This window comes from Pezoporus wallicus, unplaced genomic scaffold, assembly GCF_028554395.1.
Source record: "Pezoporus wallicus isolate ANWC-B61680 ecotype Strahan unplaced genomic scaffold, APGP_CSIRO_Pwel_v1 contig_4008, whole genome shotgun sequence".
Taxonomy (NCBI): Eukaryota; Metazoa; Chordata; class Aves; order Psittaciformes; family Psittacidae; genus Pezoporus; species Pezoporus wallicus.
The window spans coordinates 12,154-29,153 of NW_026639685.1; the positions used below are offsets into that span (position 1 = coordinate 12,154).

The 17,000-nt window shown below is 47.9% G+C and overlaps 3 protein-coding genes across 3 annotated transcripts; 1 reads left to right on the forward strand and 2 right to left on the reverse strand.

The window, feature by feature from the left end:
* The first annotated feature begins 2,259 nt into the window (after window positions 1-2,259).
* Window positions 2,260-3,213, forward strand: LOC130602531 (olfactory receptor 8I2-like). Its single transcript, XM_057415472.1, is given in 1 exon segment — window positions 2,260-3,213. A coding segment is annotated over 1 exon segment (954 nt).
* A 6,423-nt stretch (window positions 3,214-9,636) lies between these two features.
* Window positions 9,637-10,578, reverse strand: LOC130602533 (olfactory receptor-like protein COR8). Its single transcript, XM_057415475.1, is given in 6 exon segments — window positions 9,637-10,155; window positions 10,157-10,332; window positions 10,335-10,384; window positions 10,386-10,418; window positions 10,420-10,530; window positions 10,532-10,578. Coding segments are annotated over 6 exon segments (936 nt in total).
* A 3,392-nt stretch (window positions 10,579-13,970) lies between these two features.
* Window positions 13,971-14,897, reverse strand: LOC130602532 (olfactory receptor 1440-like). The gene has a single exon (XM_057415474.1). It carries the CDS (start codon window positions 14,895-14,897, stop codon window positions 13,971-13,973), a length of 927 nt encoding a protein of 308 aa, XP_057271457.1.
* Window positions 14,898-17,000: the final 2,103 nt, after the last annotated feature.

Here is a 17,000-nt window from a genome sequence, read left to right on the forward strand (position 1 = left end):
TCATTTAATATTTCTACTAAGGGTTTTATAGTGTCTCTTCATCTAGGAGAAGCATTCAGGACACACTGGCACTCAGGGTTCTTCAGATGAAGACTGGGAAATCTGACTTCATCCTGTTATATCCTCAAAGCAGCCACGTTTTGAGCCAATGCTTTTGACCAAAGTGTTGTACAATCACTAGTCAAGTGTATGGAAATAAAGCTGTCTTTTGGAAACTAATCCCCATGAGCACCTCAAACCATCCACATAGAGGATGCTTTGTTCTGTTTGTTTTCAGCTCCCTTCAATGCAATATTAGATGATCTCTGTGGAAGTAAAGGGCTTTCTCAGGGAAACAATGAAAGGAAGAGGTATGTGATAGATGGGGAAATACGTAGCAAACTGTCCTGGGCCTGTCTTCCTGGGTAGGTCTCTGCAGGAGAACTGGTCTTGGAGGTGTTGATGCAGCCAGAAGGAGTTTGGGGAGAGAGGAATTGAGAGGTTGTTTTGCTGATCAAGTCAAACTAATTATCCGATGGAGGAGGGTCCTCTGGGAGAACAGTTTGCACAACACAAGCCTCTGAGGTAATGCCTCCTGTGAGATAAAACCCCTCCACCAGCCAGCCTGGAGCATCCTACTCCCAAGCATCTCTCCTTCAACCCGTCGCATGCGCTCCAGGACGAGCTGCAGGCACTGCATCCACCACCACCTTCCTCTTTAACCAAGCAGGTACAAAAGGGTTTGATGGGTGATGGGTCCAGATTGACCCTGGTCATGCTGCCTCTCCCATGCTTGATGGCATGTTGAATTTCACTCTTCTTCAGGGACTGTATTGATAGGGCAAGGGGTGATGGGTTTGAACTGAAACAGGGAAATTCAGGTTGGAGATAAGGAAGAAGCTCTTCCCTATGAGGGTGCCGAGGCGCTGGCACAGGGTGCCCAGAGAAGCTGTGGCTGCCCCATCCCTGGCAGTGCTCATGGCCAGGTTGGATAAAGGGGCTTGGAGCAAGATGCTCTAGTGGAAGGGGTCCCTGTTAGTGGTAGTGGGTTTGGAGCTGTATGAGCTTTAGTTTCCCTTCAACCCAAACAGTTCTATGATAAACTATGTTGTGAATAAGAGTGCACTACTACGGGGCAGGTTTGCTTCAAAAACAGCAACCTTCCAGACCCCATCTACAACAGATTTAGTGATATTTTAGCATGAGAATATCCAAGCTAAAGCCTTAAAATTTTGGTTTATATTTTATGTCTTTTGTATTTTACACCCTTAGGTGGATATTTGGGTTGGTCATAGGAAGCTCACTGCAATCACAGCAGAGCTCTGCTAGAGCCAAGACCACTGCATTCCCTTAACCTTATGCAGCGTGCGGGTTCTTGGCAGGAGGTTGGGACTGGATGACTTTTAAGGTCTGTTCGACCCAAACCATTCTATGATAGCCTGCGGTGTGAATAAAAGTGCCCTAGTACAGGGTAGCTTTGCTTCAAAAACCCACATTCCTGACCACATCTACAACAGATTTAGGGGTATTTTAGCACTGATGTAGCCATTCATAGATTGATATTCCATTAAATAATTCATCTGCTGAGGAATTGTATGGTGGAGATAAAAATATCCAAGCTAAAGCCTTAAAATTTTGGTTTATATATGATATATTTTACACCCTTAGGTGCATATTTGGGTTGGTCATAGGCAGCTCACCGCAATCACAGCAAAGCTCTGCTGGAGCCAAGACCACTGCTTTCCCTTAACATTACGCAGGGTGGGAGTCCCTCAAAAGCAGATAAACTTAGAACATAAAACAAATTTCAAGTACATGGCTTTGTGTTGTGATGAAAACAATGCAGCACAAGTAATGAATCTACAGAAGAGCACTGATCCACTCTGAAAAAAAACAAAAAAGAGAGAAAAATAAACCTTAAAATTCCCAGAAATCAGTGACGAAAATACAAAATCTTTTCTGTTTTCTGCATTTTGAGATGCACTTCTTTGATTTTATTGTATTACGTTTGGATAGACATGGTGTTTTGCAGTGTTTCATTAGTGTGTATCAATCATGGTAAAATTATTCTCTTTTAATTTCAGGCTGTGTAATGAGCTCCTTCACCTCTTTGACTTCAGATCTTGGGCTACACACAGAAATACACCGTTACAAATACACCATTTTCCATTGCATTTACTTTATGGATTAAACTCCAAATAAACTTCCACATTATTTCTCTTGTAGGGATGTATTTCACTGATTCCTTTCATTTCCATCCAAATCCATCAACTTGTCAAAATGACAGAGACTGGAAACCTCACTGTTCTAACCAGCTTCATCCTCTTGGGTTTCTCTGATGCCCCAGAGCTACAAACCACCATCTTCACAGTCTTCTTATCCCTCTATGTTTTAATGGTGCTGGGGAACCTGACGATGATCCTGCTGATCAACACTGACCCCCACCTCCACATCCCCATGTACTTCTTCCTGAGCCACTTATCTTGCATGGATGTTTGCCTTTCCTCCGCTATCATCCCAAAAGCTCTGGAGACCTTCCTGCTGGGGAGAAGCCACATCTCCTTTTGGGGTTGCTTTGCCCAGATGTATATTTTCCTGGGTCTGGCTATCTGTGAGAGCTTCCTCCTTGGGGTAATGGCTTACGACCGATACACGGCTGTGTGAAAGCCCCTGCTCTACACCACTGCCATGACCAGGGCGCGTTGCTATGGCATGATGGTGCTGGTGTACACCATCGGGTTCCTCACCTCCCTGGTGCACATCACACTGGAGGGGAGGTTGTCCTTCTGTCAGGCCAGGAGCATCAACCACTTCTTCTGTGAGCTGCCCACCCTCCTGCAGCTCTCCTGCTCAGACACCCACAGAAACAAGTTTGTGCTGGTGTCCAGTGTTACATTTAACGCAATGGTCTCTCTCCTGATGATCCTGGTGTCCTACATCTACATCCTCCACACTGTCCTGCAGATCCCTTTGGCCATGAGGAGGCTGAAGGTCTTCTCTACCTGCGTCTCCCACTTGGCTGCCATCACCATCTTCTACGCACCCGGGATCCTCACCTATGTCCAGCCTCATGAGGCATCCTCATGGGATCAGGCAAAGCTGGTGTCGGTGTGTTACTGCATCCTCACCCCAACCCTCAACCCCCTCATCTACAGCCTGAGGAACAAGGAGGTGAAGGGGGCTCTGAGGAGGCTGTGGGAGAGAAAGCTGCTGCCACATCTATGCAGGGTTTGAAAGCACATTTGGAGCCCTTCAGTACTGTGGAGGTAAGGAAGGAATATGTGGAATATGTGATTATGGAATTGAGCATTACTGGCCATTATTGGTCATTCTTGCTCACTACTGGTCATTATTACAGATAAGGAGATCATACAGCAAGTGCAGGGTATGGAGAACCAGCACAACGAATGGTTCTCTTCAAACAGGTTCAGGTGGTTTTAAGCGAGGCCTGAGCCTTCAGTAATTCATCCAAATAAGTATCAGGTATTTAATAGCAGGACTGAGACGGCACCATTCTGTTTTGTGTTTAAATTGTGCTAAATGAAATTAGAGCCCTCAAAAAGGAGGCTCAGACCTCACATAAGGCACTGACCACTGTCTCCATTGCCTGCTTTATAAGCATTTCCTCAATGATGAACTGCGGGAAGGTCAAGAGGATTTGATCCTGCTCTGCTGTCCCCAACACAAGGTGGACGTGGAGCTGCTGGAGCAAGTCCAGAGATGCAACAAGGATGCTCAGGGGCTGGAGCAGCTCCTGTATGGAGCCAAGCTGAGAACATTGGGTCTGTGCAGCCTGCAGAACAGAAGCTGTGTGGAGACCTCAGAGCAGCTCCCAGTGTCCGAAGGGGGCTACAAAAAACCTGCAGGAGGCCGAGGGGAATGGCTTGAACCTGCCAGAGGGGAGACTGAGATGAGCTCTTAGGCAGAAGCTCTTCCCTCTGAGGGTGCTGAGGCGCTGGCACAGGGTGCCCAGAGAAGCTGTGGCTGCCCCATCCCTGGCAGTGCTCAAGGCCAGGTTGGACACAGGGGCTTGGAGTAAGCTGCTCTAGTGGAAGGTGTCCTTGTCCGTGGCAGGTGTTGGAGCTGGAGGAGCTTTAAGGTCCCTTCCAACACAAACCAGGCTGGGATTCTGTGAAATAAAGCTCTGACAGTCTGTTGGTCAACAAAGCCCTTGTGCTAAATGGGGACAAGTCATATCTGAGCCTCTGCTCTGCTGCAAATTTAAGTAGGGGTGTAAAGAGCCTGAGTGCAGGTCTTCCTCTCCCCTGAACACCCAAGGTGCTGCTTGCCTGGGTATCTTGACGAAGCTGATAGAGCAAGTGTGGTATTCAGCTGTCTGCTTCTGGGATTTCAAGCTGCATTATTCACCCTGCACAAGCACACCCAGGTATTCTCAGTGCCTCTTTCTGGATTCATGTAGTTCTTTTCAATAATCTTTGAATTATATTATTCTTCTTTTCTAAATTAGGTTGAGGGTTATTTCTCCCTCTGCTATACTGATTTTCCCACTCCCCAAGCCTTCAGTTTAGCCCAGTACTCAATGGGGAAGAAAGACTTTCAAAACCACACAGAAATCCTTTTCTACCCTCCTTCAGTGCATCTCCTGGACTGTCAGTCTGGTGCCTTCCAGCAGAAAAACAGGTTGACATTGAAAACATCTAAAGCCATCTACATTCTTCTCTTTCTTCCTTCCCCACACATTCATAGCTCAGTTTTCTCCTCTCATTGCCCCATCCTTTGTCTTTTCTAAATGTCTGGGACAAGGTTATCATTTAATATTTCTACTAAGGGTTTATAATGTCTCTTCATCTAGGAGAAGCATTCAGGACACACCGGCACTCAGGATTCTTCAGATGAAGACTGGGAAATCTGACTTCATCCTGTTATATCCTCAAAGCAGCCACGTTTTGAGCCAATGCTTTTGACCAAATTGTTGTATGTTGTATGGAAATAAAGCTGTCTTTTGGAAACTAATGCAGCCAGAAGGAGTTTGGGGAACGAATGGTTCCTTCAAACAGCTTCAGGTGATTTTAAGCGTGGACTGAGTCTTCGATAATTCATCCAAATAAGTATCAGTTATTTAATAGCAGGACAGAGATAGCACCATGGTGTTTTGTGTTTAAATTGTGCTAAATGAAAGTAGTTCCCACAAAAAGGAGGCTCAGCCTTGAGGTAAGGCAGTGACAACTTCCTCCATTGCCTGGTTGATAACTGTTCATCCCAAGCGAGCTTGAAGATCTGAGGGAAGGACCAAAGGTTCAATACAGCTCTGGTATCCCCTGCAGTTCTGATACAGTTTTGGTGTCTATAGAATCCTAGAATCATAGAATAGTTAGGGTTGGAAAGTACCTTAACATCACCTAGTTCCAACTCCCCTGTCATGGGCAGGGACACCTCACACTAAACCATCTCACCCAAGGCTCTGTCCAACCTGGCCTTGAACACTGCCAGGGATGGAGCATTCACAACCTCCCTGGGCAACCCATTCCAGTGCCTCACCACCCTCACAGGAAGGAATTTCTTCCGTATATCTAACCTAAACTTCCCCTGTTTAACTTTTAACCCGTTACCCCTTGTCCTATCATTACAGTCCCTAATGAAGAGTCCCTCCCCAGCATCCCTATAGACCCCCTTCAGATACTGGAAGCTGCTCTAAGGTCTCCATGCAGCCTTCTCTTCTCCAGGCTGAACAGCCCCAACTTTCTCAGCCTGTCTTCATACAGGAGGTGCTCCAGTCCCTGAGCATCCTCATGGCCTCCTCTGGACTTGTTCCAACAGTTCCATGTCCTTTTTATGTTGAGGACACCAGAACTGCACACAATGCTCCAGGTGAAGTCTCAGAAGAGCAGAGCAGAGGGGCAGGATCACCTGCTTCGACCTGCTGGCCACTCTCCTTTGGATGCAGCCCAAGATACTGTTGGTTTCTGGGCTGCAAGCACACACTGCTGGCTCATGTTCATTTTCTCATCAACCTGCACCCGCAAGTCCTTCTCTGCAGGGAACATAAGAAGGTCATGGAGCTGCTGGAGTAAGTCCAGAGGAGGCCATGAGGATGCTCAGGGGCTGGAGCAGCTCCCGTATGGCACCAGGCTGAGAACACTGGGGCTGTTGAGCCTGGAGAAGAGAAGCTGCTTGGAGACCTCAGAGCAGCTTCCAGTGTCTGAAGGGGGCTACAAGGATGCAGGAGAGGAGCTCTTCATCAGGGATTGTAGGGATAGGACAAGGGGTGGTGGGTTCAGACTGAAACAGGGGGGATCCAGATTGGATGTGAGGAAGGAATTCTTCACTATGAGGGTGCCGAGGTGCCGGCACAGGGTGCCCAGAGAAGCTGTGCCTGCCCCATCCCTGGCAGTGTTCAAGGCCAGGTTGGATAAAGGGGCTTGGAGCAAACTGCTCTAGCGGAAGGTGTCCCTGCCTGTGGCAGGGGTTGGAAGTTGAGAGCTTTTAGGTCCCTTCCAACATAAACCAGTCTGGGATTCTGTGATACCTGATATGAGCATCCAATACATTTATCCCGTGTAAGTGAGCTGGAGCAGTGCTAAGGACCTGTGATAGGCACACATAGGTTAGCATGTGGCCAGAAGTGTGTCCCAACTAAAATCTTCCTGGGATGTATGGTCCTCACATCTTTTCCTTTTTGGATGCTCAGTACCAGGTCTGTGCTTTGTGGATTTGACTATGTCGCATCCCCTTCTGTATGTCATCACATTATTGAGGAGGAAGATGCTCTAAATGAAACAGTAGATGGAGGGTTTTTAACATTTAATCCAAACACACCATTTCTGTTTAATGAACTGTACAATTGCTGGAAGAACATGTACTTGTATAATGACAAACTGAATAAATTTGTGGTTTAAAATAAGCACCTTTGGAAAACGTGGTCTTCTGCAAAGAACTGTGATGAATAATGAATGAATGCAATGGCAACCAGTCAAAATCTAATTTAAATTGGTGTGAAGTGAAATGCTCACTTTATAAGCTTTTAATCAAAGTTTCTGATGGAGTTTTCATGAAAAATAGAGACATTTGGACAATTCCCTCAAGAAAAGAGAACACAACATGCGAAGCATCTTATCCAGATAGAATAAGAGAGGGACTCTTCATTAGGGCCTGTAGGGACAGACTGGGGAATGGCTTTAACCTGCCAGAGGGGAGACTGAGTTGAGCTCTAAGATAGAAGCTCTTCCCTGTAAGGGTGCTGAGGCGCTGGCACAGGGTGCCCAGAGAAGCTGTGGCTGCCCCATCCCTGGCAGTGTTCAAGGCCAGGTTGGATAAAGGGGCTTGGAGCAAACTGCTCTAGTGGAAGGTGTCCCTGCCCGTGGCAGGGATTGGAAGTTGAGAGCTTTTAGGTCCCTTCCAACATAAACCAGTCTGGGATTCTGTGATACCTGATATGAACATCCAATACATTTATCCCATATAAGTGACCTGGAGCAGTGCTAAGGACTTGTGATAGGCACACATAGGTTAGCATGTGGCCAGAAGTGTGTCCCAACTAAAATCTTCCTGGGATGTGTGGTTCTTACAACTTTTCCTTTTTGGATGCTCAGTACCAGGTCTGTGCTTTGTGGATTTGACCATGTCACATCCCCCATCCCTGGCAGTGTTCAAGGCCAGGTTGGACACCGGGGCTTGGAGCAAGCTGCTCCAGTGGAAGGTGTTGGGGTTGGAGCTGGAGGAGGAACTTTAAGCTCCCTTCCAACCCAAACCATTCCATGATTCCATGATTTTGCATAACTGAGGAGGGGTGATTCTCCTTAACACAGTAAAGGAGCTCTTTGCTTCCTTTTGCTCCATTTTTCATCCTCTGCACACAGGAATACATCAGAGGAGGCTGAATGCAGAGCTGCCGCTGTGTTTAGGGCATTGGGTGGTGGAAAACCCAGTTCCCCTCTCCTTGAGACATCAGGGAGTGCAGCCACAGTAATCTCCATGGCCAGCGTCACTTGGGTCCTTCTCACACACCCTCTGCCATAGGCTCAGGCTCTATTTAAGCACAGTCCTGGGACTGGGCCCACTTCCAGGGCTGTGCTGTAACTGGGCTTGCTCCTGGTCTGTAACAACCATGAACTTGACTCTTAGTTTACCCTGGGAAACTAAGGGAAGAAGCAGTGGAAGCTGCTGCTGTGCTCAGGCACAGGGGGACCGTGCTCTGCTTTGTGGCCACTTTCAGCTCCCAGCTCGCCTTCCCATTGGAAATAACTGGTCCTAGCTGCTCCCTTGAGGCACCTTGCATCATGCAAACAGCACAAACAGCTGTCAATGAGAGGCAAGACCCTCTGGTGTCCAAGCTAGGGACAAGGCAAGCTCTAATGGAAACTAAGTGTTATAAACATCTCCCCCTCCTTGTCTGTGTCTGTCTCTTAGGGAAAATGACCCCTGTTCAACTGGGTGCTCCAGATAGATTTTGGTTTACTCTACATCAGGCATCCAAATGCAAACTCCTACATCTGAGGGGGAAAAAAGAAGTTAAAATTCTAGGCATAGCATACAGTGAGTATGCTTAGTCATGATTTCCATGTCCAACTAACAGAAATGATGCTGGGAGTCTTTCTCTTTTATTTTTAGCTATGAAAAACACGTCAGGACTAACTTGAGTGCAGCCACGTGCAAAGTACCATGAAGTAACAAATGATCCCCCCCCTCTCCTTCAATGCATCCAGGTCTCTATTTGCTACAGAAAGAGCTTACTGCTAAAGGTCTCTAACAGGTTGCAGTTGGTTATTTCTGCTTTGCAGAGCATGAAGTTCTGCAGCATTCCTCAGTGGTACCTTCTCAGTTAACAGGTTGTGTTGGGGAAGAGTTGGGAGGGAGGAAATAATCACTTAAGCAGCCCCACGGGAAGAAAATAGGGGAAGAAACATACTTCTCCCTAAAGTCATTACATTCAATCATACTAAAATCCTCGTCAATAGGGGAGAATCCTACTCTCAGCTGCTACTTCTCCTAAACCAGATGTGAGATGAAGCCCACAGCAAGGAGGTTAGAAATAGGTGGCCTTTAAGCTCCCTCCAACCCACACTGTGCTGTGAAACCTCTTTGGCTGAGCTGGATGTTTGTGGTGGTAGGAAGGAAGGTGCAGGATGACAGACACAGCTGTGCTGCCTCCAGGCTGGGATGTTCTGGTCACACAGCGATTTAGCATCTTCCCAATGCTCAATCACAGCACATACCATGCTCATCCTCTGGCAGCTCAGTGGCTCTGCTTCTCCTCCCGTTTCCTTACTTTGCACTGCACATCCTTCTGGAAGCAAATGGGATTTTATGCATTTCCTTGCATTAGCCCAAAGTAAAGTGATGTTTTTCAGATATACATCCTCAAAACCCTTCATCCCCCTTTGAACTTACCTCTGGATGAATCGCTGCTTGAATCAGTGCAACTTCTAAAGCTAAACTGAAGAGGGAAATTCCTCATGGGCTTATTTTTGCCACCTCCTATGATATCACATCTATTTCCCCCCCCAAAAAAAACAAGAGATGACAAGAGAACATTTATCAGAGACCTATATTGAGGGGATGCTTAACATCACTGAGTCTCTGCAGAGTTTAAAGCATGGTTAGAATGTGCTGTACCTGCTCCTGTAAAGACATTCAGTTCCTTCCTCTTCCAGACAGCTGACACCAAATGAGTTAAAAAGGGAAAGATTAGGAGTTCTATCAACCAGCTGGGACCGGGTTGGTCAATGAGCAGCTCGCAATGAGGTTATTTGCTGTTGCTTTCCTAAAGGCATCTTTAACATCCTTGTTCCTCAAGCTGTAGATCAGAGGGTTGAGCATAGGGACAAGGAGGGTGTAAAACACAGTGGTGACTTTCTCTGTCTCCAGGGAGTACTTGGGAGCTGATTGCATGTGGCTGAGCCCAGCAGGGACGTAGAACAAGGTAACGGTCAGGAGGTGGGAGGCACAAGTAGAGAAGGCTTTGTGCCTTCCTTCAGCAGACCTAATCCTCAGGATGGACAAGAGGATGTATACATAGGAGGTGATGATGAGGATGAGCACAGACATGGAAATGCTCCCATGAAGAATTACAAGCAAAAGCTCATTGAGGTGGCTGTTGGAGCAGGAGAGCTTCAGCAAAGGGTTAGTGTCACAGAAGTAATGGTTGATGGTGTTTGGACCGCAGAAAGGCAACAGCAGCAAGCAACAGGTTTGGATTAGGGAGTTCAAAATCCCCCCCCCCCCAGTATGATGCAGCCACCAGCTGAACACAGACCCCCTGGGGCATGGAAACCGTGTAGAGCAGTGGGTTGCAGATGGCTACATAGCGGTCATAAGCCATCACAGCCAGCAAGAACACCTCTGTGGTCACAAACATGAGGAGGAAGAAATGCTGCAGGAAGCAGGCAGGGTAAGGATGGTTTTGTTTTCCACCAAGAAGGCAAGAAGCAGCTTTGGAGCAAAGACAGGAGTAGCAAAGATCGAGAACAGAGATTGCAGAGGAAGAAGTACATGGGGGTGTGCAGCTGGGGGCTTGTCTTGATCAGTGCCATCAGCCCAAGGTTGCCCATGAGAGTGATGAGATAAATCATGAAGAAGATTACAGAGAGGAGTCTGCATCTTGGGCTCCCTTGTCAGGCCAAGGAGGATGAAGTGGGTCATTGCGGTGTGGTTGCCTTCAGCCCTGTTACTGTATTGCATGGCAGCATCCCTGTGGGAAGGAGGAAAGAAGGAGTGAAATAGGGAAGAGCAATGCCATGTGGCTTGCATGTACTCTGTTAGGCTGGACATTAGAACAATAAAGATTTGATAGTTGAGGCAACATCTAACTGTGGTTCTTGGTGAATCTTCACAGGCAGAGAAACACATCCAAAAACCCTTCAGAAATCTCTTAATCATGAGGCTAAATCAGACCTTTTCCTTTTAAAAACCCAAACCCAATCTTGAACCATTTGAAAACTGGAGAAGAGCTGAAGAACTTGCAAACTTGTCATGACATTTCATTAAGGGGGCAGAAAAAGGGACTGTACATTCCATTTGCTCCATGAGAAAGACTGAAAACATCTGAGTGTTGTCCTGGGTTCAGCAGTAGCAGTCATGTTTCTCCTTTGTGGTAGCTGGTGCAGTGCTGTGTTTTGACTTCCAGCCTGGGAACGGTGCTGGTGATACCAATGTTTTCGGTTGTTGCTAAGTGATGTTTACCCTGACCAAGGACTTTGTGAGGCTCATGCTCTGCCAGGGAGGAGGGGAAGCTGTGAGGAAGCAGAGATGGGGCGCCTGACCCGGGCTAGCCAGGGAGGTATTCCATACCACAGCACGTCATGCCCGGGGTGGGGGGTAACCGGGAGTTACCCGGAAGGACACGGGCTTCCGGGTGGGACTCGTTTTCTTGGCCGGTGGTGTTGTATTCTCTTCCCTTGTTATCTTCTCTTATCATTGTTGGTGGTGGTGGTAGTGGTAGCGATTTGTGTTGTACATTGGTTGCTGGACTGTTCTTGTCTCAACTCGTGGGAGTTGCACTCATTCGATCCTCCTCCCCATCCCTCACAGGAGCAGGGAAGGGGAGAGCCCCAGTGGGGGGTGGGGGGGCTTCAATTGCTCTCAGCCTGGCACCACTCACTGGGAGTGAGTGAACAAGCTGTCTTCTGGCTAGGGTTTAAAACAAGACACTGGAAAACACGCTTCTCCTTAAACCAGGGCTACATTCTGTGCTGGGACGGACAAGAGTTTCTCTGGCTGCAGCCTGAGACCTGACAGTGACCTTGTATTGGAAAGAAAGTTGTTGTCCAAAGAGATTGTTACTTAAATATTACTTGAAATTAATATATTTTATTATTTAAATGTTATTAAACATAACAATAAACTTTATTTCAGGGTTCAGAGAGCAAAAGGGAGAAGCTGGTGGCTTTGCCCTGCTGGCATCAAACCAACTGGTATCTGAGCTCATGTTTTATATTAGCAAATGATTTCTGGTGTTATTTCTGGTTTTAAGGAAATATTAACTGATGTTTCCAAATATTTCAACTCCAGACCACAAGGTTTGGTCATGTGAAATGACAGAGGGGATATTGAGGTGAGCTGTTAGGCAGAAATTGCTCCTTGTGAGGGTGCTGAGACACTGGCACAGGGTGCCCAGAGAAGCTGTGGCTGCCCCATCCCTGGCAGTGTTCAAGGCCAGGTTGGGCACAGGGGCTTGGAGCAAGCTGCTCCAGTGGAAGGGGTCCCTGCCCGTGGCAGGGGTTGGAGCTGGAGGAGCTTTAAGGTCCCTTCCAACCCAAACCTTTCCCTGATTCTATGATTTCAGGGACAGAGAAAGGATTAATGCAAGAATTAATGGTTTCACACTCTTTTTGACTTGAAAGTTCTCCATGTGCTTTATCTTGCAGATAAGGGTAAATCTGAGATTTCCTATTGTGAATTTGCAGCATGGGAAATTCCAGTTAGAAACAGAGGGTGGGGAAAAACCCCACTTTAAGAGCTGTCAAACACTGAAATAGGGGCCAGGGAGGGTGTGAAATCTCTGCTCCTGGTTGTCCCCAAGACTCAGCAGGAAAACAACTGTCATCTGGGTTAAATAATAACCAGGGAATTATCAGGAAGCTTTGGGAAGAAAGCAGGATTCAGCTGATTGACCCTGGGTGCCTGTTAGTTGTGTGTTCTTAAGAAATGAGCAAACACTTTGATCCTGGCTTGATTCAATTCAATCATGGAGCTTCTACCTCCAGCCTAGGTTATTGCATGTCTCCAGGATAGCCCTAAGGCTCAGCCATGGCTCCAGATTTTACCATGCTCCTGGCAGTGGCTGCAGGCCTATGGGCTGAAGTAATGGGATGGTTTATGTATGCAATGTGTGTCCATCACCCATCAGCTCTCTGCGCAGGAAGGCAACAGGAGAGACTTAAGTGCAGGCAATGCCATTCATGCAGGCTGCCATGGGCTGACACATAGGAGGTCTGAAGGCTGATGAGCAACACCACAGCTCCTGTGCTCTGTTGTGATCAGGCTGCCATGGAGATCATGGCTTCTATTGCTGCCAACAGGGGAAAAGAAAGCAAAGGTGTGGATCAGGGGACAGGGGTTCCTTGATAGTATCTGCCCTTTGGTGAGGATTCATCACTATCACGTCTTAAAATGCTTTCAAAGTGCTTTTATTCATAACAGAGGTCACACAAGTACCATATTTCACTTAAATTCTTTGCTGTCTGAAATGAAATGAGGTGAATGGTGCTGGAAATCATTGAATGAGGTTTGTACATCAAAACCTAAAAATACTGCCTGCATGGCATCACACTTATTTGCTGTCATCTCTATTTCTCTTGCTAAAGGTGTTTTTGTCCTTTTCTTAAAGCTCTTAATGATTTTAACAACACCGTCAAGAAATGGAGTTTGATTCAGTGGAACGATAGAATTCACTCTCTGTTTATTCTCATTTGCCAAACAAAAGGGAGAGCAAAAAGGAAAAGAGCTTTAAGCTCACCAAGTTCAGCCGTTCCACAGCACTGCCAAGGCCACCACTAACCCATGACACTGAGGCCTTGCCTATAGGTTTGTGAACACCTGCAGAACCGGTGCCTGCAGCCCTGCCCTGGGCAGCCTGTTCCAATGCCTGAGCACCCTCTGGGGCAGGAATTGTTCTTCAGCTCCATCTAAACCTGCCCTGGTGCAGCCTGAGGCCATTTCCCCTTGTCCCATCCCTTGTTCCCTGGGAGAAGAGCCCAGCCCCACCTGGCTCCATCCTCCTGTCGGGCAGGTGTAGAGAGAGATAAGGTCCCCCCTCATACTAAGATGAAGAGAAGTGCATGCTTGTAGTTGTCTACCTGTGTCTTGATTAGGTGAAATAAAATACTAATTAACCAATTAGTTGAAATTAACTACTAAATAGATTTATCAAAGTTTGGAGAGTGAAATTAGTTTTATTCTCAATCACATCAACCAGTGCATCGTGTAAGTCCGGGTGCAGAAGACCCCCAACATGTTGTCCATACCTAACCAAAACCCGAGCATCTCCCCCAGTATCTCTATTTTATTTGGCCCTAAACTTACAACATTCAATATCACTTTATTTTCAACAGTCTTCTCAGAGCCTCCTTCATCTCCTTATTCCTCAGGCTGTAGATCAAGGGGTTCAGAATGGGAGTCACCACGGTGTAGAGCACCAGAGCCCATTTATCACCTCCTCTTGAGCTGTCTGAGCTGGGGAATAAATACATAAAAAAGGAAGCTCCATAGAAGATGCTGACAGTGGTGAGGTGGGACGTGCAGGTGGAGAAGGCTTTGCGCTTGCCCTCGGCTGAATTGATGCTCAGGATGGTGGCGATGATGGCCACGTAGGAGAGCAGGATAACCAGGATGCTGGACACACCAAAGAGAGATGCTGCAGTGGTCAGGATGATGTGGCTGAAGGTGGTGTCAGAGGTGGAGAGTGAGATGAGAGGGGAAATGTCACAAAAGAAGAGGTCGATGGTGCTGGAGCTGCAGAAGGACAGGGTGGACATGCTGATGGTCTGTCCCACACCATTGGTCAGCCCCACGAGGTATGAGCCAGTCACCAGCTGGAAACAGCACTTTGGGGACATGACAAGGGGGTACAGCAGGGGATGGCAAATGGCCACGTAACGGTCATAGGCCATTGCAGCCAGCAGGAAACATTCAGTTATCCCAAAGATATCATAGATGAAGACCTGAGCCACACACCCAGCATAAGCAATGCTCTTCTTCTCTGACACCAAGCTAACCAACATCTTGGGGGTGACGATGCTGGAAGAACAGAGGTCTACAAAGGCCAGATTGCCCAGGAAATAATACATGGGGGAGTGGAGGTGGGGGCTGGCCCTGATTAAGATGATGATGCCCAGGTTGCCCACAATGGTGACAAGGTAGGTGAGCAGGAAGAGCAGGAACAAGTAGACCTGAGTCACCGGGTCCTCTGTGAACCCTGCCAGGCTGAACTTGGTCACTTGGGTGCAATTGCTTTGTGCCATGGGCTGGATGGTGCCTTGTGTGTGAGCTCCTGGCTGGAGGTTTCTTCTCCAAGAGGCAGGGATGTCCCAGGTGGAAAAGCCTCTGTGTGGTGGGAGCTGCTCAGAGACAGTCCCGCAGGATGGAAAGGGAAAGTTCAGGCACAGATCAATGAGGAACAGGTTGGTGAAAGTCCTGTGCCAGCACAGGTAGAACAAAGGGGTGCTCAAGCAGTTAAACACCATGGCACAACGTGGTGTGTGCTCCTCTGGCTCCCCTTGAGATGTTGATCAATGACCCCTGTGGAAAGCAGTGGGAAGGTTGCACACCCAGGTAGCTTTACCTTAGCGCTGCACTTCATTGCCTGCGTTAATGCTGAGCCTGGGGCTTGGAGACCATCTGGATCAACCTGGAACACAGAGAAACGTGATGTTTTCACAGTGCACAGTTGATCCTTCATCCTCTCATGGGCATTTGCCAACCACCTGCTTCTTCCCTCTCTGCTTCGGTTTCTTCCTAACTGGAACGAATTCCTGACCTATGGAAAGTACAGGTTGGACAGGGCAACCTGCTCTAGTGGAAGGTGTCTCTGGCCATCACAGGTGGTTGGAACTGAGTGAGATTTAAGGTCTCTTCCAACACAAACCATACTATGATCCTATGCAACCTTACACAGTGGTTAATATCAGTTTCCCCTCCCTCCTGACACACTTTGTCAGATCTAAAACCTTTTATTGGTTAACTTGTTCCTTGAGTCTCCAATAGAAGTGGGCAAACCCCAGAGCTCAGCAATCTCTTCTCAAACACGTTTTTGGGGAAAAAAGTCATCTTTTCGAGCTGCCTCATCTCAGCAATGGGGAGCACCCTGAATGTCCTGTACAGGAAAGCTTCTGGTGCTCATCCAGAAGCCCTTTCTGGTCAGTGAGGAGAGGAAGTCTCCTGAGTGTGTTCTCCACCTGGGTGATCTTCAAACCTGCCTTCTCAGCAGCAGCGTGGGGATCACACAGCACAAAGCAGCTCCCTGGGAAGCCCAGAGCATCATCAAGCAGCCCAGGACCCTGCAGTAGGGCAGGAGATGAAGACAGGAGCTGCTGCTTGTTGGCAAGAGAGAACCACAGGAGAATGATGGGCTGGAAGATGCTGCCCGTCACTTACATCTCAGCTCTGTCTCTGCTGGCCTCCTCATGCTCTCGGAGATGGATGTGAAGATGAACGTGCCTGGAGCTGTGCAGGGAGCCTGGGAATGAACCAGCATCAGCAAACCCCCTTCCTATTTCAAGTGACGTGAGGATGTGGGACTGTGAATCTCTTTGGGCCCCAGGAGGTGACAAAGCCCAAAGCAGGTCATTATCTCTTCTCTGTGTTGATTAGTTCGGAGAAGAAATATACCCAGAGGAGATGACCTCAGCTTGAGCAAGCAACAGGGCTTTGGGCTCCCTTAGAGCAAACCACAGAACAACCCAACCTTTCAAATCCACTTTTGAAGCATTTCTGAGGCAGTTACAGCTTCACAAGGGCCATGGTTGACATTACCATGGCAGGAAGATGAGGGGAATCTCTCTAATGGGAGCTGGTACCGGGGTCCATAAGCAATGTCAGGCACCACAGGCAATGAACCAGCTTTCCACCCATTTTCAGTTCCTTGTACTCAAACCATAGCTCACAAGTTTGGCTGCAAAGGAGCCAACAGAAGATCGTGGTGACCTTGCTAACGGTGAGGTAAATGCTGTCCTCTACTTCTTGTCCATGCAACCATCAATGCTCACATCACCCAAGGCACTCAGGTTGGTCAGGCGTGACTTGGCCTTGGTACCTCTGTGCTGGCTGCTCATGGTCACCCTCCTGTCCTTCCTCTGCCTGATGACGGCTTCCTGGGGAATTTGGTTCTTAATCCCATGGGGGACACAGGCAGCCCCAGTCCTTGTGCTCTCCTTGATGATGACATTCACCTTCTTCCACACATCATGCTGGAAGCACAAGAGACAAAGGAGAGCCTGAGGGAGCGGTGCCCAAAAGTGGAAGGAAGGAGATAGGGAGGAACAGTGAGGAGTGCGGTAAAGGACTGAAATGGGCAGCACCAGGGGAAAAGGGCCCTTCTGAAGGGATGCTTTAGGGTTGCCCCTGTT

Coding starts and splice junctions, on each gene's coding strand:
- LOC130602532 (XM_057415474.1), bottom strand. CDS start 14,897: ATGGCACAAAGCAATTGCACCCAAGTGACCAAGTTCAGCCTGGCAGGG.